Source organism: Odontesthes bonariensis, chromosome 14, assembly GCF_027942865.1.
Source record: "Odontesthes bonariensis isolate fOdoBon6 chromosome 14, fOdoBon6.hap1, whole genome shotgun sequence".
Lineage (NCBI taxonomy): Eukaryota > Metazoa > Chordata > Actinopteri > Atheriniformes > Atherinopsidae > Odontesthes > Odontesthes bonariensis.
The window spans coordinates 5470930-5497957 of NC_134519.1; the positions used below are offsets into that span (position 1 = coordinate 5470930).

Consider the following 27028-nt stretch of genomic DNA (forward strand, 5'->3'; position numbering starts at 1 on the left):
GCGATCAGCCTTCAGGGAGTTATTTGGGTCCCAGCGATCGGTTTGGCAGTTATAATCAAACTCTAACAGCTTCAGAGTTTCCTATTCTGTCATAAGCATGTGAGTTGATTGAGTTCATATAGAAATATGTTTATGTTTTTGGCAGACGCTTTTATCCAAAGCGACTTACAGGTAGGGTAACGGGGGTCTTGCCTAAGGACCCCTCATGCAGGGGATTTTAACCCGGATAACCTGCACGAAAGGTGGTAATCTTACCTCTACCCTATCCAGACGCCTGGATATATAATTCATGACATGTCGAAACTGGGCAGATATGTGGAATACATGTGCGTAACATTATAAACTTAAACGATACATTAGATGTAGCACATTACAGGCTATTTAAAGGCGTTTTAAAGCCTAACTTTTCCTTTTAAAGGCTGAAATAATCTACTATGGTATGAAAAACCTCGACCATCCCAAACCGCCTGATTGAAACAGCTGTTGCATTATTATACTACAGTTATTACTATTAAAAGTGGTCTAGAAAATAGTTGTTAGTTTAATCTTTATGCATTATATCTCCTGATGCATGCTCAGGTTTCAGTAGTCATGGTAACACGCACCTGAACATCCTGAAAAGTGCCCTTGTCGTTGATTGTCTTGTCGTGGCAGTTGGACTGTCGCAGGTAGTGGTAGCTGTCAGGATGGGTCAGCCCGAACGCCTCTGCACACACACAGAAATGCACACATCAGCCCATGGGCAGCAGGACGCTCTTTTATTCTGCGGTTCGTGTGCCGGGGACACGGCTCATGTGCTTTAGTTTGCTTTAAGTCACCTCTCTGCTGGTTGTTGGCTCCAGCTAGTATGGCGTAGAAGATGTGGTAGTTTCTCTCCCCTGGGTTCTGCCGCACCACACGGTTCTGCAGGGGAACAGGACCATCATTTTGCATCCGGATTGTTTAAAGGGACAGTTCGCCTCTTTTGACATGAAGCTGTATGACATCCCATATCAGCAACATCATTTCTGAACATCTTCTTACCCCCTGCTGCGTCCTGTGAGCAGAGTTCCAGCCTCGTTTTGGTGCTGATGAAGGTAGTCCGGCTAGTTGGCTGGGGTTTAAAAAATAAAGCGTTTTGCTTCTCAGAACAATATGCGTTCAACAGAGTAATACATTTGCATCACAAAATCAGATTTTAGATTTTATGATGCAAATGTATAACTCTTTTGAACGCATATTGTTTTCAATTCAATTCAATTCATTTTTATTTATATAGCGCCAAATACAACAAATGTCATCTCAAGGCACTTAAATAATAAAGTCCAATTCAAGCCAATTGGAATTAAATTCAATTGTAATCATAATTATTTATAAAATAATCCAATTCATTCATATAGAGCCAATTCAAAAACAATTTCCTAGCTAAGGAAACCAACAGATATTGTTTTGAGAAGCAAAACGCTTTATTTTTTAAACCCCAGCCAACTAGCCGGACTACCTTCATCAACACCAAAACGAGGCTGGAACTCTGCTCACAGGACGCAGCAGGGGGTAAGAAGATGTTCATAAATGATGTTGCTGATATGGGATGTTATACAGCTTCATGTCAAAAGAGGCGAACTATCCCTTTAAGCTCAGCGGCTGCTGGAATCAGCTTAGTCTAAGTCAGCCGAGACAAGAACTTGCAAAGTATGCAAAATGGGGGAGAAGTTTCTTTTGCTGGCGTCTAACACAACTCTTTCTCCAGCTCTCAAACCTGCTCCTGAGGTTGGAGAACCACAGAGAGGGCTCTGACACAGTTGCAGGTTTGGTGGGAGGAAGGACACTCACCTTTTCCAGGAGGTCTGTGGTCGGAAAAGAGTCAGTCAAGGCAGAAAACGCTCAGGGAGGCCTGCACACAACTGTGCAAAATGATGAACAAAACCACTCAAACTGAGATCATCATCATGAGTTTGTTTTACAGCCGGCTCCCTAAAAGAACGTCTTTAAAAGCACACGTTACAAATAACATCATTGTTTCCATGTGATCCACCTAATGACAGATCTGAGCCTCTCAATATAAATGTACAGTAGGTTGTGCACAGAGGTGGGTAGTAACGAGTTACATTTACCTGAGTAAGTTTTTTAAATAATTCCACTTCTAGGAGTAGTTTTAAATCTCTATACTTTTTACTTTTCCTTGAGTAGATGTGTGCAGCAGAAACTGTCCTCTTACTCCGCTACATTAGGCTACAATGAGCTGGTTACTTTTCTTCTTACCTCTTTGGTATTCTACGCCTCATTATTTTTATCCCCCCGCGTACGCCTCATTTTAATGTTTTATTCTGACAGAGAGAGAGACTTCCGCCAAAGGCTCTACCACCTGACTGTGTTCCACCAATCAGACGCAGCCGTGCAGTCTGGTCACGTGACCGTACTCAATCTCAGCGGCGGGACGGGTTAGCTTTAGCATTAGCAGTCGTAGCAAACAAAGAAAGAAACAGATGAAAAATGTCAGAACCAACGGTGGGAAATGAAGACGCAGACGAGGCCTCATACTGAAAGCATGTTTACCTTACAAAGAGTGAGAAACAGCAGCTACATTATGTGTCTTCTGTGGCAACCAAAACAAACGCACATTTCAGCAGAAACTCAACATCTAACTTGAGGAAACATGTAGCGCTAAGTTTCCTAAACTCGTTTTTCCCCCCATGGATAGGTGAATGTTTGTTTTTTAGGTTACATATGGGTTACATATGTTTTAAACATTTCCTAAGTCTCTTTTATTTTTTATTGAAGTTCTTGAATTTACCTGGATTATTTTAATTTAAGCTATTTTGTAATTAATTCATTTATTTTATCAATTGGATGAACTCTAATTTGCCTAAAGATGATTATTTAGTATTTTTGTCTGTCTGATTGAATGCTTGTGTTAACAAATAAATCAGACGTTACTCAACAGTTACTCAGTACTTGAGTAGTTTTTTCACCGAGCACTTTTTTACTCTTACTCAAGTAATTATTTGGATGAATACTTTTTACTTTTACTGAAGTCGTATTATTCTGAAGTAACAGTACTTTTACCTGAGCACAGTTTTTGGCTGCTCTGCCCACCTCTGGCTGCGTCTTACTCACTGCATTTTGCAAACCTTTCCCCTTAAAGCAGCTTTGCTAACCTCTTAACACTTCCTACTTGGCCGGGAAAGGAGGCCACTTAAACAGCGAGCGGGTTGGAAAGGATACAGTCCACGATCCTGCCCCCCTGGATGTTGCCCTTCTGGCTGAAATGCAGCTGCACAAACTTCCCGAAGCGGCTGGAGTTGTTGTTGTAGACGGTCTTGGCGTTCCCAAAGGCCTCCATGATGGGACTGTGGAGTGAATTAGGAGCACGGTCATAGCCAGGCCACGAATATTTCAGAAGACTTTCAGTCAGACGAGTGATCACCTGCTCTCCAGCAGCGCCTCCTCCACATGCGACGTCTTGTCTCTGCACGAAACCTCCAGCGAGTGCTGGCTCATGGCCGACAGGAACCTCAGGATCAGCTTGGTGCTTTCGGTTTTACCGGCTCCGCTTTCTCCACTGAGGGACAGAAAAAACAGAAAAACACACCTGTGAGGCTCAGGGAAGTCCAGTTTACAGAAAACACCATTAAAGACCGACTTCCACCCAACTGCGGTGACCTCTGACCTCCCCATAAAGAGCCAGCAGGACAGCAGAATGGGGAGTAATCTTTGAAGCAACATATATTTAAGGGTTAGTCTTGAATTCGTCACTTATTCTTGTTGATAATTAGGTTGAAAATGAATGCGTTGAGCAGCTGAGTGTAAGTGGGGGTAGCTGGAATAAAAATAAAGTAATATTACGAGTCTGGGCAGGTCAGTAGTAGCTCTAAAGTCAACTTCTTTTGCTTTCTGAAACTCAGACTCCTTTATTGTTACGCTGGATCCAAAGAAAGCCGGGTGCCAACATGCCCCTCTAAAAATAAGTAAAAAAAACAACAAATACAAGAAGTTTTTTACGTGAAATGAGCAAAAAAATCTGCCAATGGAACTAGTGAAAATCGGCTTGTCAAGATTTCTTGAAATAAGATGTGATATTTTAGGACTTTTGAGTTAAAAGTGATCTTGAAATTAGCTTAAGAACCTCTTCAAATGAAAAAAAAAGCTTGTTTCATGTGAAATATGACTCAAAACAAGATATTTTCAAGACTTTTTCATTTAACAAGATATTCCAGATGTATTGTATTAAAACAAGTCCCTATATCTGGCTGAAATAGCACTTGTTATCAAAATTAAATCAAATTTATTTGTAGCACATTTCATGTACAAAACAGTTCAAAGTGCTTCACATAAAATAAAAGCATTGCAGCAGGGAGTGTAAGAAGCATTAAAATTACATAAAAGAACATAAAGAGAAACAAATAAAATCATTTAAATGAATTTAAAAACAAGCAACAGTCCAGATAAATTCAAAGATATCGTGCAGATTTCATGCATAGACACATGAGAACAGAAATGTTTTTAACCTGGATTTAAAAATGTCTCCATTTGGTGAAAGTTTAATCTCCACTGGCAGTTTGTTCCACTTGTTTGCAGCATAACAGCTAAATGCTGCTTCTCCATGTTTAGTCTGGACTCTGGACTGGACCAGCTGACCTGAGTCCTTGGATCTCAGAGCTCTGCTGGCTTTATATTCTCTGAACAGATCACAGATTGTAAACCATCAGCAGGCTTTTAAAATCTATTCTGTGACTGACTGGAAGCCAGAGTAAAGATTTTAAAGCTGCTGTGATGTGTTCAGATCTCTTAGTCCGGGTTAAAACTCCAGCAGCAGCGTTCTGGATGAGCTGTAGATGTTTAATGCTCTTTGTGGGAAGTCCAGTTAAAAGAGCGTTACAGTGATGGAGTCTGCTGGAGATGAATGCATGGAGGAGTTTCTCCTGGTCTGTTTGGGAGAGGAAACCTTTAATTCTGTGTTAAACTAAAGCCAGAGTTCATCAAGCAGCAGGTGGATGTGAACCGGGTGCTGATTTTAACTACTGGAATCATGGGAAATATTTAAAGTAACCATTCTACACTTCCACCACTAGATGGCGCATTGACCTTAGGAGTCTCCCTAACTGTGATATGTATACGGATTCCAGTCTAAGCAGAAAATAAAGACATATTCAGGCTTTGGAATGTTACTTTGTCTAAATAAGACAAGATGTCAGCACTTATAGATATTTCTCACCATAATGACAGACTAACTCGCAGTTTTTACTCTGGAAGGCGTGCACGAGGACAGATGATTATCATTCAGTACTCGTCAGCTTTGTAGAGTTTTATGGTTTTATGACCATAACTTTCCTGTTTTGTTTTCTCTGGGATGTTTCAGTGACATAGAATGAGATTCATTTCCCCGACTCTGCCTCGTAAAAATCAAATGAGGGAACAAGGGGCACGAATATGGTTCTGTTAGAAAATCAAAGCAGAATCAATACGTTGCAGGTTCTATCTTAACTTCATTTCACTGACAGCGACTGAGTCATTCGAGGCTATGAACTCTATACAAGACAGAGCTGACATTTAAATCTCCTCCTTCTCTGCAGGGATGACTACGAATTTGCATGTCCAACCATCCCACTGCAGGCTTCGGATCGGAGTACTTTTTACCATCAGAATCAACAGACTTCTGTCTAAAAATGTCACTGTTGCATGGCCTGATTATCTCCTACATGTACAATACTCTGTCAGCAAGGCCATCGATATAAAACTGGCAGGGAAAAAGAAAGGAAAACTCTAAATACAAGAATATTAAATGGGACGTGACACTGGATGTGATCCTGATAAAATGTAAAACACTGGACAGATTCCATTGCTTTAAGGTAGAACTCCAACTCTTTGAGGTGACAACATAAGACAACGAATTTTTGGAATCTTTGTTAACTTCAGAGTTTCAGTGTTTAGATTTAAGGAGAACCAACTCCAAACCAAACACCAAACTACAGCAGCCATGAAGAATAACAATAAAAATAGTAGCAGGGGACCTGATTTAGGACACAAATGACCAGTTCCCAGATAATGAAAACACAGCATTTCTTATTTTCATGCAATTCTAAAGTAATTTAAACATATACTGTCTTTATAACTTAGGAAATCAGTGTAAACATATTATTTTAATTAGGGCTGGGCAACGATTCAAATTTTTAATCTAATTAATCGCATGATTTCCCTGATTAATCGCATTGTACGCAAAATCCAAAAATGAATCCAAAAGTAGCGCATAGCCTTTAGTGTTATTTTAAATGTGCTGCCATATGAATGAAAGTGCCATAACATTTGTTGTGCAAACACACTTTTAACATCAGCATCTTTCTGTAGTTTTTATGTAGAAGCCTCGCTCCACTGTCTGTTTCCTTGAATGACTTGCTGCTATCAGTTGTGTGTTTTGCCTTTAAGTGATATTTTAGACTGGAACTACTACGCTGAGAAGACAATTCAACTTGGCTGTAAATGCAGGAGTTTTTTATTTCTATTTTTTTTTTAAATACGTGCTTTTATGTTGAAACAAGTAAAACAGGAAGTAGCGCCGGTTAGCTCCGTGAGCTTCACACAGGCTGTGTTCGAAACAGCATACTACTCCTACTACTCATAATAACTTTTTGACGGACTTTTTTTCCCCCAATGCATACTAGATTCTCCTAAATGTTGGGTATGCATCATGAGGTTACTTCCCATACTCAAACTACCCAAGATGCAACGTAACGTGACGTCGCCGATCGTCATTTCCTGTCAAAACGGCAGCTTCAAGCTAGCTACAACGAGGGTAGGTTCACTTCCTGTTTTCAAAACAAAAGCACCAATTGTATGGTAACGGCTTCCCCTATGATAAAAGGCAACGGGTATTTTATTTTGTGAAAATAACAGGAAGTGCGTTAGCTCACTGCGGCTAGCTTTAGTAGCGCCGAATTCGTGGGAACAAAACTGTAAATAGCCGGTATTTTGTCAAGTTTTCAACACGTTGGGGATCTAAACGACTACTTTCTCACCTGAAAATGTTTCAAATGTTGCTAAAGTTTACAGAGTTTAGAGCTTAAGAGAAATCAGCTTCAGGCCGGCTGATTTCAGCTCGGGCAGGAGCGAAATGCATTGTGGGTAAACGCTCTACATACTGTCTGATCGATAAGTATGCAGTATGTAGTATGTAGTATGTAGTATGTAGTATGTAGTATACGGTTTCGAACACAAACAGAGACCGAGGAGCACCTGTAGCGGTGATGTTAGCTGCTAGTTTATCTTTATTTTATTCCTCCATGCTTCGTGGTGTTTGCTGTAACTGTGTGAATGTGATGCATTCAACAGACTTTTACAAAATAAAACCTGCGTTAATTCGTGATAAAATATTTATCGGCGTTAAATAGTTAACAAGTTAACGCGATAATAACGAGTTAACTCGCCCAGCCCTACTTTAAGGTAAAGATTCAGAGCATTTATCCTGCAGTCTTCCAGCATCATGCCCTAAAGCTGCATTTTATGCTCTGATATCTCCAACAGCGTCTCAGAAATGAGCCTTTATCAGCCATTCTTTGAGTATCTGAAACCTTTTTATCGTGGACAGAAACTCGCACATGGCATGCAAGATGAGGCCATGTGACTTCACTAGAACATTTGGACAGGATGAGATATGTTTTATAGGACAAGCGCTCACGATACGACCCAATCTGGCAACCCTGAGCGGCTCATCTGGAACATAGAAGTTCACCGGCTGCATTCTGATTCATCCACAGACTGAATGAGCAAAGGGAGACGGAGGGGAGAACATGTTCCTCAGACTTATGTTTATTTCATGAATCCTTGTTTCTGTCACATTATCTAATCGACTGCTTAGTTAGGGAGACTCCTAAGGCCAATGCACCATCCTGTATCAGTTAGCATCCACGGATAAAACTCTGTCCAACTTTTACTAATGGAACAAGTGTTTTTATATCATCTGAACTGGACAGATAAAAAGAACATTCAGCATCTTAGTGTCTCATTTGACATGGGAGGCATCATTTTTATCTTAATGGCTTCTCTTTGGTTATTTTCCGTTATACACTGGAAAAAAATGCCACTCCAAAAATAAGTAAAAAAAACAACAAATAAAAGACGTTTTTGCTTGAAATAAGTAAAAAAATCTGCCAATGGAACTAGCGAAAATCGGTTTGTCAAGATTTCTTGAAATAAAATGTGATATTTAGGACTTTTGAGTTAAAACTGATCTTGAAATTAGCTTAAAAACCTCTTCAAATGGAAAAAAAAGCTTGTTTCATATGAAATGTGACTCAAAACAATTTGTTTTCAAGACTTTTTCACTTAACAAGATATTCCAGATGTATTGTATTAAAACAAGTCCCTATATCTGGCTGAAATGGTACTTGTTAGGCAGTTGTGTCTTATATTAAGTGTAATGAGATACTCAATGAGACAAATATACTTGGTAAGATTTAGATTTTTTCCAGTGTAAGTGTCTGTATTCACGCTTCAGCCTCAGCATGTTACATTAACTACAGAGCCAAGAACCCGAGGGTCAATCAACTCCACATGTGAACTCAACCAAAGAAAAATCTCCAAACACAACACTGAATTATAACAGTACTGTTGCTCTGCAGGAGCAGATAATAGAGCTAACGCGATGAGCACAGCGGAGCCCCCTTTCTCACCTCTCAAAGACATTCAGTATGAACCTGGCAACCCACAGCCAGACGGAGGGAGTCTCTGGTGGGCCGTGTTAATGATCAACCTGGAGGCCCTTTACACCAACACAGAGAGCAGCTAAAAACTCAGATTCCTCCCCTAAAGACGCGTTAATCAGCACAAACGGGATGCTTCCTGGCAACAGAACGACACGGCAAAAAGATTCCACTTTAAAGGTGAATGTTTGAAAGGCTGTTAAAGAAGGATACCTCTGTTTTATTCCTTTTAGTGTTGTCTCACTCTACAAAACAACAGAACCGACACGTAGACAAAGAGCCGTAACAGCAGAACAGAAAGGAACGACTAAACGTTTTCTTCTTAACAAGGGCTGGGCAACATTTCAAATGTTTAATCTAATTAATCACATGATTTCCCCGATTAATCGCGATTAATCGCATTTGTACGCAAAATCCAAAAATGAATCCAAAAGTAGCGTATAGCTTTTAGCATTTAGCTTTATTTTAAATGTGCTGCCATATGAATGAAAGTGCCATAACATTTGTTGTGCAAACACACTTTTAACATCAGCATCTTTCTGTAGTTTTTATGTAGAAGCCTCGCTCCACTGTCTGTTTCCTTGAATGACTTGCTGCTATCAGTTGTGTGTTTTGCCTTTAAGTGATATTTTAGACTGGAACTACTACGCTGAGAAGACAATTCAACTCGGCAGTGTTTACAGATGACTTTGGTTCTGTCGACTCCGCCGTCTGGAAGAACTTTAACATGAAAATGGCCGAGTAAAAGTTCCGTACCCTTCTCCATGTTTGGTGGATCCACCGATTACTTTCTTTTCCTGTTCCACAGCAGACAGCAGCAGACTTTCACAAAATAAAAACCAAAATAAAAACCTGGTTCGAGTCCCGTATCGGACGGCCCTGTGCTGCGTGTTGTTCCCCCTCTCTCTGCCCCCTGCTTCCTGTCTCTCTGAACTTTCCATTAAAGGCACAAAAGCCCCAAAAAATATTACTATTTTTTTTAAATAAAAATAAATAAATAAATAAATAAATAAAACCTGCGTTAATGCGCAATAAAATATTTATCGACGTTAAATATTTATCGACGTTAAATAATTAACGCGTTAACTCGCCCAGCCCTATTCTTAACTGAAGTTAACTGAATGGGAGTCGGCTTACTGCACCTTTAAAGCCGTTTCCAGAGAACTGTTTTCACATCTGTAAACATGTCACGACAGCATGTGAGAGATTTTTTCACACTCTTCATGTGGAAGATGGCTGGGTGGCTCCTTTTAGAGTGATAACCAGCTCGCTGTTGAAGGGAATTTAAAGGTTTGGCAGAAAAAGCTGCAGCTGCAAGTGAGACTTAAGAAAAAAGGACAGTTTCTAACAACCAAAGTAATAATAACGCTGTTTTTTCTGAGTTCCAGTTAGCATCGATTAAACTGTTTCAAACTGTTAAATCCGGCACATCTATAAACTGACCACCAGAGGATGACCTGCACTGGAAAAAATGCCCCTCCAAAAATAAGTATGAAAAACAACAAATAAAAGACGTTTTTGCTTGAAATAAGCAAAAAAATCTGCCAATGGAACTAGTGAAAATCGGCTTGCCAAGATTTCTTGACATAAAATTTGATATTTAGGACTTTTGAGATAAAAGTGATCTTGAAATTAGCTTAAAAACCTCTTCAAATGTAAAAAAAAAAGCTTGTTTCATATGAAATCCGACTCAAAACAATTTGTTTTCAAGACTTTTTCATTTAACAAGATATTCCAGATGTATTGTCTTCCAACAAGTCCCTATATCTGGCTGAAATGGTACTTGTTAGGCAGTTGTGTCTTATATTAAGTGTAATGAGATATTTTGACTAGAAATGAGACAAAAATACTTGGTAAGACTTTGATTTTTTCCAGTGTGACAACTATTCCAATGCATCGTCTGAGTTATTTTGAGCATAAAATGGGTTCAACAGTGCAAATATTTGCCATTTCTCCTCACATGTTTTGGAAAACGGCTAATTTGGGCCACTTAACAATAATGTTAAAGGCCTGACATCATTAAACATCTGCCAAAAACAGACACAGAAGGCACAAAAAGTGACTCCCCCACAAAGCAAGAAACTCTGTTTGTAGCACAAAAGCATAAAAGTACAGACCGCAGAAGCACCGCGGTGTCCTGGAAACAGATATCTCTTATTGAAAGTGCATGTTGAACAAACTGACAGCAGATGAAGGATGTTTCATGAGAAAGTACACAGTGGGAAGCGTGCAGATGGAATACTTTACAACACATCCTCCTCCCGGGGTGTCATGGCCGCTCAGAGCCCGAGGCTCATGCCATAAAGTCACGTAACCGTGAAATAAATCCTCTTTTTTCCGTCTTTCTCACAGCTGAAAACTCATCCGACAGAGCAAAGATGTTCTGTAACCAAACCTCAGTTGTTTGATTTTTATTTAATATCAGACACATTAGTGAAAAAACACTTTTTTTATCCCAACTCTGTGAAGCTGTTTTCTCTGTAAGAGAATTAAACTTGAGAATAACACCGAATCATCATGCAGAGACAAGCTGAGGAAAGAAGCTGAAAGCAGTGAAATGAGCTTTGAAACAGGATCTCATTCTGTCTGCGGGCCATGAAACATTTCTCAACCCTCTGAGGTATTTTCACTGACACACAGTTACACACTTTCAGTTTAGCTTCAAGTCTCATTTCTACTCATACAAATGTTCTTTGGGTAGTTATGACCAAAGTTTTACACGTTTACAGACGTTTTTCATGCGTTTTAGGGTTCTCGCCACCTGTTACTTTGAGATAGAAACAGGACGACGAGGCTTTAAAGTTTCAGTGTAAAAATTTAATTGATTTATTGGCAGACCTGTTAGTGTGTCCAATATCCAAAGTTTTCTTTGCTTTGGAATGAGCTATTAATATCCAAAGATGCTCCCGGTTGCCCTTATTGCAATATATTACATATTACTACAGTAGCCCAGAGGGGTCAAACCATATTTGCCCTTTGCACTGGTACAGGGAGGGTGAGCTGGATGGTGTTCAGCTGGTTGAAATCTGCTTTAATGGGACAGGATCTCGTTCTGGAGCTTTAAATCTTTCTGTTATACTGAAGAATCAAATGAATTTGGGCTATTTGTGAGAAACAGGCAGGAGAATCGGGTTCTTTTGGTTCCTTCCATGTTTCAAATTCTTCTAAATCGTGCTAAAGTTTGATCGAGCATGCATTCTTACTCAGGATCAGTCGCTCCTGATATTGGCTGTGTTCCAAACCGCATACTACATACTACATACTGCATACTGCATACTACATACTGCATACTGCATACTGCATACTGCATACTGCATACTACATACTACATACTACATACTGCATACTACATACTCCATACTCCATACTGCATACTGCATACTCCATACTGCATACTGCATACTGCATACTACATACTCCATACTGCATACTCCATACTCCATACTGCATACTGCATACTGCATACTCCATACTGCATACTGCATACTGCATACTACATACTCCATACTGCATACTGCATACTGCATACTACATACTCCATACTGCATACTCCATACTACATACTGCATACTGCATACTGCATACTCCATACTACATACTGCATACTGCATACTACATACTCCATACTGCATACTGCATACTGCATACTACATACTCCATACTGCATACTGCATACTGCATACTCCATACTACATACTGCATACTGCATACTACATACTGCATACTACATACTCCATACTGCATACTGCATACTGCATACTCCATACTGCATACTGCATACTGCATACTACATACTCCATACTGCATACTGCATACTGCATACTGCATACTACATACTCCATACTGCATACTGCATACTGCATACTGCATACTGCATACTACATACTCCATACTCCATACTCCATACTGCATACTGCATACTGCATACTGCATACTACATACTCCATACTGCATACTCCATACTCCATACTGCATACTGCATACTGCATACTCCATACTACATACTGCATACTCCATACTGCATACTCCATACTGCATACTGCATACTCCATACTGCATACTGCATACTACATACTCCATACTGCATACTGCATACTCCATACTGCATACTGCATACTGCATACTGCATACTCCATACTGCATACTCCATACTCCATACTGCATACTGCATACTGCATACTCCATACTGCATACTGCATACTGCATACTACATACTCCATACTGCATACTCCATACTCCATACTGCATACTGCATACTGCATACTACATACTGCATACTTCCATACTACATACTCATCGATCAGACAGTATGCAGAGCGTTTACCCACAATGCATTTCGCGCCTGCCCGAGCCGAAATCAGCCGTCCTGAAGCTGATTTCTCTTAAGCTCTAAACTCTGTAAACTTTAGCAACATTTGAAACATTTTCAGGTGAGAAAGTAGTCGTTTAGATCCCCAACGTGTTGAAAACCTGACAAAATACCGGCTATTTACAATTTTGTTCCCACGAATTCGGCGCTACTAAAGCTAGCTGTAGTGAGCAACGCACTTCCGGTTATTTTCACAAAATGAAATACCCGTTGGCTTTTATCATAGGGAAAGCCATTACCATACAATTGGTGCTTTTGTTTTGAAAACAGGAAGTGAACCTACCCTCGTTGTAGCTAGCTTGAAACTGCCGTTTTGACAGGAAATGACGATCGGTGACGTCTTGCTACGTTGCATCTTGGGTAGTTTGAGTATGAGTAGTAACCTCATGATGCATACCCAACATTTCAGAAAATCTAGTATGCATCCGGGAACTTCTCGCTTACTCAAACTCGCTTACTAACTCAAAAAGTTAGTATGAGTAGTAGGAGAAGTATGCGGTTTGGAACACAGTCATATAGTCATCATTTGTGTGGTGGACGGCCCTGTGGGCCTCAGTTTTAATGTCATGTGCAACATTCCTGACAGACGGAGAACAGGACCGGAGATACTATAAACACTCACGGTGTCTGGCTGTAGCTCCAGATGTGACCACGGATGTTATGACAGGAGAGACTTACTGTGCGCTGTAAGTTTTCAGCTTCTCTGAAAGCTGCTATTTGCAGCATTATGACCCCTTGGATCAGCAGTGTGACACCTATGATCGGTCGAGTTTATCCCGTACTGTCCCACCTTGTTCTGTGCAGCTGAATGAAAAACAATCAAATCCTCGATCTATAAATAATTAATTCCAGTTCTTATTAAAATAGAGTAACTGCCTACGACTTGTTCTTGGCATCTTTCTGCCTGCTCAGCTTTTCTAAAAAAAGGTTGCCTCTACAAATAAACTTTATTAATATCAGCACAAGTGGACAAAACTGCAAAGACAGCTCTGAGCCGTGCTGCGGTGGGTCTTACATGTAACCTCTTTTAAATAGCTCAGACGGTTCTGATGCCAAATCCGAAAGGGTCCTTTAAATGTAACTCATTTAAAAGACCTCGGGCAGCGAGCCAAATCACCCAACCTGGGACACACACATACAAATGCACCTAAACAGCACCCGGCTTTTGTACTAATCCCTGGCTCTCCACATGCAGTTGCCACCCAAGGTAAAAAAAAAAGAAACCCCCCCCCCCACAGGCAGGAAGGGGGGGCTTCAGATGGACAAACTGCCTCCACAGCTCTGGACCTCACCCAGAGCCTTTGTGCAGAGGCAGAGAGGCGCAGACTCTGAGAGAGCGAAAGAGTTTCTGACACCGGAGGAGAAACTGAGACCAGAACCGAAAATCCCTTTACGTGATATTCAATCTGGGGGAAAAAACTTAGAAAAGATCTCACCAGAAACAGGAAAGATTATGAAGATTGAATTACTTGTTAAGTGAATGCAGGGCTTCATCCAGCACCTTTTATGATTTGGCAAATCACTTTAAGGGGAGAATTTAGGAGGAAAAGTCCAACTCACTTAATTATCTGAGCAAAGACACCAGTGGGGGGGAAGTGGTTGAGCCTCCATTGGAGTTCACATAAACTTTTTATCTGAACCGACTTCTTCCACAATCAAAAGCTGAACCTGGTGGCTCTGGGAAACGGTGTTAGAGTTCGTGCTCTGCTCGGAGTTCTGGTTCTTGGTTCTTGAAAACAGCGTCAGAGTAAAGGCTGATTTATGGTCGGAAACCAGGTCGTCTGCGTGTGTGTCGCAGTTAACGCAGACATGCCCCCCCCCCTTACGCAGACACTCTGGTGCACCTCCCCAAACTTGTATCACCGCAGACAGTGCCGCAGACATCGCCGCAGGGAGGAGAGAAAGGAGGCCTCTGATTGGTCAACTCTACATCCGCTCTACACTATGCGTATTTCCGGTTTGCTAACCGGCTAATGGTGACGCTAACCGTGCTAACCGTGACGATTCTTTCGCCTCTCTGCCAGCTCCAGTAGTAGCAATATTTCTTCTATTTCTAGATCGATCAGCTGCATCTCAATCAAAGTGCGCATTCGTCCAGTCGCCATTGTTGTTGAATGACCTCCGTAACCGTAACACCCACAATCCTAGCTTGTTCGTGATTGTCCCTCTTGCGTTGTGGCGTGGGATTAACTTAGCGCAGACAGCGCTTCAAAAGTATAAATCAAAAATAACTGCGTCGTGTCTGCGACAAGCTCACTGCGACACACTGCTGCGAGAGTATACACGGCCCTTAAGTGCTCGTTTTACTGTCCAATGTTTGCTACTCTGTCCTCAGCTAGCTTAACCTGCTACTTTCAGATGTGCTGTAAAATTACTAAAACACAGTTATCCTACAGTCATGTACTGTAATCCAAAAAACTGTATTATACTGTTAGATGAATTACAGCATATGTGCTGTAAAATAACCACAACACCCATCGTTATTCTACGGTCATATACTGTAATCCAAAATAAGGTGATATACTGTTAAAATAAATAACAGTAGCTGTGAAATCTTCTGTTTTAATCACTCTGTTCTTACTCGTTTCTTTCATAAATCGATGCCTTTTGTGACAGTTTTCAAAGCAAACATAACGAAACTGTGTATTTCAGCCTGCTTTTTAAAAGCAGCAGAACAAACTAACCGTGACACCTTTAAACCAGAGAAACCAGAGAGGAAACTAAAACATAAAAATAAAGAACTTTTTCCCAAACTCAGGTCTAAAGACTTTTAAATATGTACCTTTAATAAAAAAAAAAAAAGCTCTGTATTTGTTGGATGATTTGTGAACGAAACAGCTCTGATAAACCACAGATTGGAAACGTTTCCCTCCTCCGCTCTGAGCCACTCCTTCCTTCAGTCACAGTTAACTTCCAGGGTGCAGGCAACGCAGATAAATCCTGCTAAATCCTGCTAAATCCCAAGAGAAAACCTCTCAGGTATGTTTTTGCAAGGCTCTGCTGCGGGGCTCTGGTGAACCCCAGATGCCTGTGTGATTAACAAGGCTGCCGGGTTCAACCTCACGCCAACCTCCAGGGTCACGAGGTCGGGGTCTGGGCACCCTGACAGCTTTGGAATCTAATGAAACTGTGCCGGTCAGCTTTAACGGTGTCAGCTCATCGGTAATTAGCATCATCTTTTGTGTTTACCCTACACTGGAAAAAATGCCCCTCCAAAAATAAGTAAGAAAACAACAAATAAAAGACATTTTTGCTTGAAATGAGCAAAAAAATCTGCCAATGGAACTAGTGACAATCGGCTTGTCAAGATTTCTTGACATAAAATGTGATATTTAGGACTTTTGAGATAAAAGTGATCTTGAAATTGGCTTAAAAACCTCTTCAAATGTCAAAAAAAGCTTGTTTCATGTGAAATATGACTCAAAACAATTTGTTTTCAAGACTTTTTCATTTAACAAGATATTCCAGATGTATTGTCTTCAAACAAGTCCCTATATCTGGCTGAAATGGTACTTGCACTGGAAAAAAATCAAAGTCTTACCAAGTACATTTGTCTCATTTCTAGTCCAAATATCTCATTACACTTAATGTAAGACACAACTGCCTAACAAGTACCATTTCAGCCAGATATAGGGACTTGTTTTAATACAATACATCTGGAATATCTTGTTAAATGAAAAAGTCTTGAAAACAAATTGTTTTGAGTCACATATCATATGAAACAAGCTTTTTTTTTTTTTTTACATTTGAAGAGGTTTTTAAGCTAATTTCAAGATAATTTTTTATCTCAAAAGTCCCAAATATCACACCTTATTTCAAGAAATCTTGACAAGCCGATTTTCACTAGTTCCATTGGCAGATTTTTTTGTTTATTTCAAGCAAAAACATCTTTTATTTGTTGTTTTTTTACTTATTTTTGGAGGGGCATTTTTTCCAGTGCATCTTTTGTGTTTACCCTCCACTTGTATCTTATATTAAGTGTAATGAGATATTTTGACTAGAAATGAGACAAATATACTTGGTAAGACTTTGATTTTTTTCCAGTGTAAATATGAAGCATCACATAAAAAAAGCATTATTTTATAAGCAGAAGTGGAAGGCTTTGAGGTGCTGAGGCCTCATTATCTCTCGCATGTTCACACATCCTTACAACATATGTCAGTTCTGATTCTTAGTCATCCCTGTCATGTTAATCCTAAGAGCTTTTTCTTAAGAGCTTTAGCAGGACCGAACATTTCAACTCTCATCCGAGAGGCTTGCCCACTCAGCCGGCCTGTCTTATATCCTAATCAGCTGCAAGTTTGGGCTGAAAGCTGCACAGGTTCTGTGGCGTGGGTGAACCTCAGCATACAGGAAAGTTTAGAGGCTGCAAATGTCCAGTTAAGTGACATTAAATGCTCGTATTTGACTTGTTTGCCTTTAGCCTGAAACTGGTGGTGTTGCTATATGCAGGTAGAGCTGTTTTACATTTCCCAGTGGTTCATACCTTCTTTTCTGAGAGCTAAATAATTGCCAAAATAACAAAAAAACAAAGATTAACTAGAAAGAGCTGTTCCTGCGAAACAGCAGTGAGAATGCTTATGAGCTGAATGGGGATAGCTGACCTACACTGGAAAAAATGCCCCATCAAAAATAAGTAAGAAAAACAACAAATAAAAGACGTTTTTGCTTGAAATAAGCAAAAAATCTGCCAATGGAACTAGTGAAAATCGGCTTGCCAAGATTTCTTGACATAAAATTTGATATTTAGGACTTTTGAGATAAAAGTGATCTTGAAATTAGCTTAAAAACCTCTTCAAATGTCAAAAAAAGCTTATTTCATGTGAAATATGACTCAAAACAATTTGTTTTCAAGACTTTTTCCACTTAACAAGATATTCCAGATGTATTGTCTTCAAACAAGTCCCTATATCTGGCTGAAATGGTGCTTGTTAGGCAGTTGTGTCTTATATTAAGTGTAATGAGATACTCAATGAGACAAATATACTTGGTAAGATTTAGATTTTTTCCAGTGCATGCTAAAAAAAACTGAAAATAGTTCAATTTTAGCAGTAAAAACTGTTGCTGAGGTATTGGTTGAAGGAATTTTGTGATTTTTGTGTATTACCAAACTTAACATTGGAGTTAGTCAGAGAATTTGAGAGGTTGATCTCGCTTAAAGGCTCATAGCTGAAATTCTGTCAATATGAGCTCTTTAGTAGTTACTTTGGCTGAAAGAAGACACATTTTCCTACATTTTAAGGTATAATTTGTTTCTCTAAGTTAAACTGTATGAAAGTTAGAGGAATTTGTTTGAAAAAAACGCACTCATTCATAAAAATCAAGAAGGAGCAAAATGTTCATGTTTTTTAAACTGTCATATTTCAAAATTGGCTGAAGATTTGAAAAAGCTGAAACAGTTGGTAATAGCTGAATGTCTTGTGACCCATTTAAAGTTTGAATGGTGTCTCGAGCTGAAAGCATGCAGAAAGAGGAAGATGATTTGGAAGAGCTGAAAGCAGTTTCCAATTTTTTGAATGACAGGAAATTTTGAATAAAAGTTGACTATCTTAAAAAGTGTAAAAGTTAAAAACACCAAAAATGATATCAGGAATCTGCTGAAAGAGCTGAACGTTTTGATACCAAAATTGTGGAAATAGCTGAAAGTATGCGGGAGTAGTTAGGTGCCGAAATCTGCCGGGATGATAATAATAAAGAGAAACAGGAACTAAATTGTGAGAATGCCTTAAAGCATTCTCACAATTAAATCTGAAAGCAGGATTAAAATCACATTTTCCCCTGATGTTGCTATAAAGTGGTTATCTGAAATACTTCTGGGCATTGTTGTTGTGCAATATCATGACAAATCCACCTGAGATCAAAGTTTAGATGACAGAAACATTCATCTAATTTACATGAAAGAAAACGTTGCTGTGAGCTTATTATCTCAAAGGTCAAAGGTTAAAGGGAAACCTCACTGAGGACAGAGCCAAAACTCACTCTATATTAAAGCTGAGCTTTAATGAGCTGCTCTGAAAGCCGCCACAGCCCTGGTTTCAATCTGTCACACTGGAAAAAATCAAAGTCTTACCAAGTGTATTTGTCTCATTTCTGGTCCAAATATCTCATTACACTTAATATCAGACACAACTGCCTAACAAGTGCTATTTCAGCCAGATATAGGGACTTGTTTGAAGACAATACATCAGGAAAAGTCTTGAAAACAAATTGTTTTGAGTCGGATTTCATATGAAACAAGCTTTTTTTTTACATTTGAAGATGTTTTTAAGCTAATTTCAAGATCACTTTTATCTCAAAAGTCCTAAATATCACATCTTATTTCAAGAAATCTTGACAAGCCGATTTTCACTCGTTCCATTGGCAGACTTTTTTTGCTTATTTCAAACAAAAACGTCTTTTATTTGTTGTTTTTTCTTACTTATTTTTGGAGGGGCATTTCTTCCAGTATAGGGACTTGTTTGAAGACAATACATCTGGAATATCTTGTTAAATGAAAAAGTCTTAAAAACAAATTGTTATGAGTCACATATCATATGAAACAAGCTTTTTTTGACATTTGAAGAGGTTTTTAAGCTAATTTCAAGATTACTTTTATCTCAAAAGTCCCAAATATCACATCTTATTTCAAGAAATTGGCAGATTTTTTTTCTTATTTCAAGCAAAAACCTCTTGTATTTGCTGCTTTTATTAACTTATTTTATTGAGGGGCATTTTTTTCCAGTGCAACCAGATGTTGGAACCTGTGGCTCCAGATGCTGGAGCCACATGACTTTGGGATAATTCAGCCACCTCACCCAGCGTTAGTTGAGGTGGCTGAATCGTCCCAAAGTCATCCCACAACCAGACCGGGGGGGCTTCCCTTTGGGGGAATGGGTTCGTGCCTGGGGCAACAGGAAAGGGAATAAACAAACTGTTGACACAAAGTGGGAAGATAACAGTCTGAAACATCCCTGCATGCTGTTGCACAAACATTTAATGAATGAAACCCTGTGTAATAAAATGGGAGTTAGGGGTCTGAGTCTGATGCAGCTCAGACAAAGAGGTGTTTTCTGTGCAGAGTAAAGGTTCAGAGGCTTTCCAGGAGGGTCCTTGTTGTGAATGACTTGTTGCTGAAATGTGCAGCAACACTCAGCGGGGGGGCTTCCAATAAAACAACGTGGCCGGGTGCAGGCAGGTATCCGCATCAGTGAAAACGCAGAGTGGCATTCGTGAGCATTAATGAGCAGATGGTCTCGTGTCCCCCCCCCTCTTCTTTTACCCCGGATCCTGTTTTATCCCCCCCCCCTGCCTGGATCTGATTACCAACAATCCCTAAATCCGACAAGAAAGCTTCCTGCCTCGCCTGAAAGTGCCAGATTGCAATTTATAGCTCCTCCTCACACGCATAATGAAGCGATGCGGGCGGGGGCGTGTTTTTTTACGAGGGGTCCATGATTGTGAATCTGCCCACGAACTGGGGCAGCTGGGCATCCTCCAGCCAAAGTCTAACTCTAACAGAAACAAAACCTCGACAAGTTGGAGCTCCAGCTGCGAAAGTTTCCCTCACAGAAAAATGTCAAAGCAGCGAGTGAAGTTTTCACTTTCCGTCCAACAGCTTTATTACTTAAATATGAAAAGCTTTCGTACTTAAGAACTCGTTACTCCCACTCATGTGTGATCAAAGCGTGGCTCATTCAGCCACTTGGACCCGTCTGGTCCTCGTCATTTTCAGCCCAAAAACGCTGGAGCTGCGCATTTAAACAGAAAGCGACGGCTTGCAAATCGTTTCAAACTCAATTTTTAGCTGAAAATATCTCAATGACAACACATTAGATGTTGATGTGCGGCCACAAATCAATACATCACGCTCTCTGAGACTTACAGATATGAGCTGAAGCCCAGAGAAGCAGAAAACTGCTTCTGTGGTTTGACAAATGAGTCCCATTTCTCAGCTGAAACAGTTAAAGATGGTGTTTGAAGGATGTGGGGTGACGATTGTCACATCCATGGGGTTTTTAGTTTTGCCATTGGCTGTGTTCGAAACCGCATACTACTCCTACTACTCCTACTGACTTTTTTCCCGGATGCATACTAGATTCTCTGAAATGTTGGGTATGCATCATGAGGTTACTACTCATACTCAAACTACCCAAGATGCAACGTAACGTGACGTCGCCGATCGTCATTTCCTGTCAAAACGGCAGTTTCAAGCTAGCTACAACGAGGGTAGGTTCACTTCCTGTTTTCAAAACAAAAGCACCAATTGTATGGTAATGGCTTTCCCTATGATAAAAGGCAACGGGTATTTTATTTTGTGAAAATAACAGGAAGTGCGTTGCTCACTGCGGCTAGCTTTAGTAGCGCCGAATTCGTGGGAACAAAATTGTAAATAGCCGGTATTTTGTCAGGTTTTCAACACGTTGGGGATCTAAACGACTACTTTCTCACCTGAAAATGTTTCAAATGTTGCTAAAGTTTACAGAGTTTAGAGCTTAAGGGAAATCAGCTTCAGGCCGGCTGATTTCAGCTCGGGCAGGAGCGAAATGCATTGTGGGTAAACGCTCTGCTTAATTTCTGATCGATCAGTATGCAGTATGCAGTATGTAGTATGTAGTATGCAGTATGCAGTATGTAGTATGTAGTATGTAGTATGCAGTATGTAGTATGGAAGTATGTAGTATGTAGTATGCAGTATGCAGTATGTAGTATGCAGTATGTAGTATGGAAGTATGCAGTATGTAGTATGTATTATGCAGTATGGAAGTATGTAGTATGCAGTATGTAGTATGGAAGTATGTAGTATGTAGTATGCAGTATGCAGTATGTAGTATGCAGTATGTAGTATGGAAGTATGCAGTATGCAGTATGTAGTATGCAGTATGTAGTATGCAGTATGTAGTATGTAGTATGTAGTATGCAGTATGCAGTATGTAGTATGTAGTATGCAGTATGCAGTATGTAGTATGCAGTATGTAGTATGGAAGTATGTAGTATGTAGTATGCAGTATGCAGTATGTAGTATGCAGTATGTAGTATGCAGTATGTAGTATGGAAGTATGCAGTATGTAGTATGCAGTATGTAGTATGTAGTATGCAGTATGCAGTATGTAGTATGCAGTATGTAGTATGGAAGTATGTAGTATGGAAGTATGCAGTATGTAGTATGTAGTATGTAGTATGTAGTATGCAGTATGTAGTATGCAGTATGTAGTATGTAGTATGCAGTATGCAGTATGTAGTATGTAGTATGCAGTATGCAGTATGTAGTATGCAGTATGTAGTATGGAAGTATGTAGTATGTAGTATGCAGTATGCAGTATGTAGTATGCAGTATGTAGTATGGAAGTATGCAGTATGTAGTATGCAGTATGTAGTATGTAGTATGCAGTATGTAGTATGCAGTATGCAGTATGTAGTATGCAGTATGTAGTATGCAGTATGTAGTATGGAAGTATGCAGTATGTAGTATGCAGTATGTAGTATGCAGTATGTAGTATGGAAGTATGCAGTATGTAGTATGTATTATGCAGTATGTAGTATGCAGTATGTAGTATGTAGTATGTAGTATGCAGTATGCAGTATGTAGTATGCAGTATGTAGTATGTAGTATGTAGTATGTAGTATGTAGTATGCAGTATGTAGTATGCAGCATGTAGTATGCGGTTTCGAACACAGCCTCAGTGTATTTAAGTCCAGGCTGAAGACACACCTATTTTCATCTGCATTTGATTAAAGCTCCAAATCTGAAGCTTGAGTTTCAAAACTTAATCACAGTTTAACTCCTGATTTTATCTGATTTTCTTATTTCTTTCTTTTTTGTTTAAAATTTAAATCCTGCTTTTTATTTTTACTGTTTTAATGTCTCTGTAAAGCACTTTGAATCATCTTGTTGTTGATTTGTGCCGTACAGATAAACTCGCCTTGCCTAACGGCACAAACCAGCATTTGTGTTAAATAGACAAAGATAAGTGGAAAACTGACCCTTAAACACACAGAATCAAAGCTATTTCATGAGGATGAGGATGAATAAGATGCGTTTTTGAACAGCAGGCTGCGTCACAGACCATGTAAATCCTCTGCTCAGAAGCAGGCGGCCCCTCGGGGAAAAACACTTGGCGGTGAAAGAAGAAAAAGATTAACTCGGAGGGTTTCTGCTCCTCCCTACGATTATTCACACCCTCACACATCCATCATTCACAGGCCAGAGGAATCTCCACGGCTTCTCTTCTTCTTCTGTCGCTCTGAACAGAAACGCTGAGGCCGACACTTTGACACATCGATGCAACAAGTTCAGCAGCCAGAGTTTAAGTTTAGAGTTCTCTGCTACATCTGGATCAGAGGAGGGAGTTCATCTATGTTAGCCTCTGTTGCACATATATATGAAACATGTGCAGCTCATCTGCTCCAGATTCCCCCAGCTGGCAGGTTAGTGCTTTGCTTTACCAGCTGATTCACAGCCAGAGGTGGGTAGGGCAGCCAAAAAATGTACTCAAGTAAAAGTACTGTTACTTCAGAATAATATGACTCAAGTAAAAATTAGTCAGTGCAAAGTACTTGGTGAAAAAACTACTCAAGTACTGAGTAACTGTTGAGTAACGTCTGATTTATTTGTTAACACAAGCATTCAATCAGACAGACAAAAATACTAAATAATCATCTTTAGGCCAATTAGAGTTCATCCAATTGATAAAATGAATTAATTAATTACAAAATAGCTTAAATTAAAAATAATCCAGGTAAATTCAAGAACTTCAATAAAAAATAAAAGAGACTTAGGAAATGTTCAAAACATATGTAACCCATATGTAACCTAAAAAACAAACATTCACCTATCCATGGGGGGAAAAACGAGTTTAGGAAACTTAGCGCTACATGTTTCCTCAAGTTAGATGTTGAGTTTCTGCTGAAATGTGCGTTTGTTTTGGTTGCCACAGAAGACACATAATGTAGCTGCTGTTTCTCACTCTTTGTAAGGTAAACATGCTTTCAGTATGAGGCCTCGTCTGCGTCTTCATTTCCCACCGTTGGTTCTGACATTTTTCATCTGTTTCTTTCTTTGTTTGCTACGACTGCTAATGCTAAAGCTAACCCGTCCCGCCGCTGAGATTGAGTACGGTCACGTGACCAGACTGCACGGCTGCGTCTGATTGGTGGAACACAGTCAGGTGGTAGAGCCTTTGGCGGAAGTCTCTCTCTCTGTCAGAATAAAACATTAAAATGAGGCGTACGCGGGGGGATAAAAATAATGAGGCGTAGAATACCAAAGAGGTAAGAAGAAAAGTAACCAGCTCATTGTAGCCTAATGTAGCGGAGTAAGAGGACAGTTTCTGCTGCACACATCTACCCAAGTAAAAGTAAAAAGTATAGAGATTTAAAACTACTCCTAGAGGTATCATTATTTCAAAAACTTACTCAGGTAAATGTAACTTGTTACTACCCACCTCTGGTGACGGTGTTGGGTTCAAAGAACCCGTTCAGCGCTCTGCTTCATTACCATACAGCTGTTTAGTTACAGAAAAAGATGCAACGTTTGACCTCAAAATGTTCTAAATATGCAAATAATCGGATTCAGAAGAGGATAGCAGTGTGTGCCTTGGAACGCTCAGTGTGTCATTTGCTCTATTTTAACGGACGGCGAAGCTCCAGGTTGTGTTTAGGCCCCGGCGACAACAGAAGGCCGCAGCTGTGGCCTGTGGTTTGTCCTCGCTGGCCCGCATCACTGCTGCTGCTGTCACTGAACAGAATGTCCACTTTCTGTCTCCCGAAGCCACATTTTAGATCCCAAAAAAACTGAGTGTTTCACATTCAGAGCAATGAGAGGCAGCAGGAATCAGTCCGCGGCAGTGATACGTCTCTGTGGGCAGGGCGCAGCTTTGTGCTGCTCGGGCCAAAGTTTGCGTTTACGCCTCGCTCTGCGGCACATATTCTGCCCACCGACCGACATCCTGCCGCACAAAAGACTCGCTGTGTCCCCGGACAGAAGGACAAAGGAGATGACAGAGGGAACATGTGGGCAGGGACTGCATGCAAAGAGCCGCCGGTTTCCCATCTCAGCCACCGTAAACTACGCTGGGGCCGCGGCTCGGTTTGAATCTAAAACATTTCCAGCACAATCAAGCTGGACTCCACACAAAAAAACAGGCTGAAGGCAGAGATGGAATCCTGTGTTTCCAAGCTGTAAAGAAAGCGGTTAAACCTGTGTTCATATGAAGGCATCCACCACCCCCCCCCAGGACTGCGATGCTTTCAGGGCATTAAGCTGAAGCCAACGAGCCTACAGTTCCACGCAGAAGAAGAAAATCTTCCTCTGCAGGTGTTCGGTTTGGAGGTTTCCAGCTGAAAATAATGACACCGGGCTGTTTTAGATGTGCTGTTCTGATGAGAACAACATCATTCTGAGTATTTCTGAGTAGGGCTGGGCGAGTTAACTCGTTAATTATTTAACGCGATAAATATTTTATCGCGCATTAATGCAGCTTTTTATTATTTATTTCATTATTGTAAAAATCTGTTGCTCACAGGCTTTTATTTTGTAAAAGTCTGTTGCTCACAGGCTTTTATTATGTAAGTCTGTTGCTCACAGGCTTTTATTATGTAAGTCTGTTGCTCACAGGCTTTTATTATGTAAGTCTGTTGTTCACAGGCTTTTATTATGTAAGTCTGTTGTTCACAGGCTTTTATTTTGTAAAAGTCTGTTGCTCACAGGCTTTTATTATGTAAGTCTGTTGTTCACAGGCTTTTATTTTGTAAAAGTCTGTTGCTCACAGGCTTTTATTATGTAAGTCTGTTGTTCACAGGCTTTTATTATGTAAGTCTGTTGTTCACAGGCTTTTATTATGTAAGTCTGTTGCTCACAGGCTTTTATTATGTAAGTCTGTTGTTCACAGGCTTTTATTATGTAAGTCTGTTGTTCACAGGCTTTTATTTTGTAAAAGTCTGTTGCTCACAGGCTTTTATTATGTAAGTCTGTTGTTCACAGGCTTTTATTATGTAAGTCTGTTGTTCACAGGCTTTTATTTTGTAAAAGTCTGTTGCTCACAGGCTTTTATTATGTAAGTCTGTTGTTCACAGGCTTTTATTATGTAAGTCTGTTGTTCACAGGCTTTTATTATGTAAGTCTGTTGCTCACAGGCTTTTATTATGTAAGTCTGTTGTTCACAGGCTTTTATTTTGTAAAAGTCTGTTGCTCACAGGCTTTTATTATGTAAGTCTGTTGCTCACAGGCTTTTATTATGTAAGTCTGTTGTTCACAGGCTTTTATTATGTAAGTCTGTTGTTCACAGGCTTTTATTATGTAAGTCTGTTGCTCACAGGCTTTTATTTTGTAAGTCTGTTGTTCACAGGCTTTTATTTTGTAAAAGTATGTTGCTCACATGCTTTTATTTTGTAAAAGTCTGTTGCTCACAGGCTTTTATTTTGTAAAAGTCTGTTGCTGTCTGCTGTGGAACAGGAAAAGAAAGTAATCGGCGGATCCACCAAACATGGAGAAGGGTACGGAACTTTTACTCGGCCATTTTCATTTTAAAGTTCTTCCAGACGGCGGAGTCGACAGAACCAAAGTCATCTGTAAACACTGCCGAGTTGAATTGTCTTCTCAGCGTAGTAGTTCCAGTCTAAAATATCACTTAAAGGCAAAACACACAACTGATAGCAGCAAGTCATTCAAGGAAACAGACAGTGGAGCGAGGCTTCTACATAAAAACTACAGAAAGATGCTGATGTTAAAAGTGTGTTTGCACAACAAATGTTATGGCACTTTCATTCATATGGCAGCACATTTAAAATAAAACTAAATGCTAAAGGCTCTGTAGGTGTCCTGGATGCTGTTTGATCTGCAATCAGCTCCAAACTTCAGACATGTCTGCCACTTTGAAGCATCCTCATCGTTATCTGACTGTGAACCTGCCTGAGACCTTTATGAGCGGTTAAAACAGGGATTGGAAGATCTTTGCTGCTGCCATGTTTTTCTTCTTTTGTCTCCATCATCGTGAGAAGGATACTGGAA

The 27028-nt window shown here is 40.0% G+C and overlaps 1 protein-coding gene across 1 annotated transcript in view; it reads right to left on the minus strand.

The window, feature by feature from the left end:
- The window catches only part of myo10 (myosin X), a 193702-nt gene that overhangs the window by 57688 nt on the left and 108986 nt on the right, over positions 1-27028 (minus strand). The window contains exons 5-9 of the mRNA XM_075482688.1: positions 3407-3541; positions 3205-3329; positions 1813-1826; positions 819-903; positions 606-706 (exon numbers count right to left, since the gene is read on the minus strand). Of these exons, the coding sequence (XP_075338803.1) occupies positions 606-706; positions 819-903; positions 1813-1826; positions 3205-3329; positions 3407-3541 (460 nt within the window). The remainder of the gene's footprint in view (positions 1-605; positions 707-818; positions 904-1812; positions 1827-3204; positions 3330-3406; positions 3542-27028) is intronic.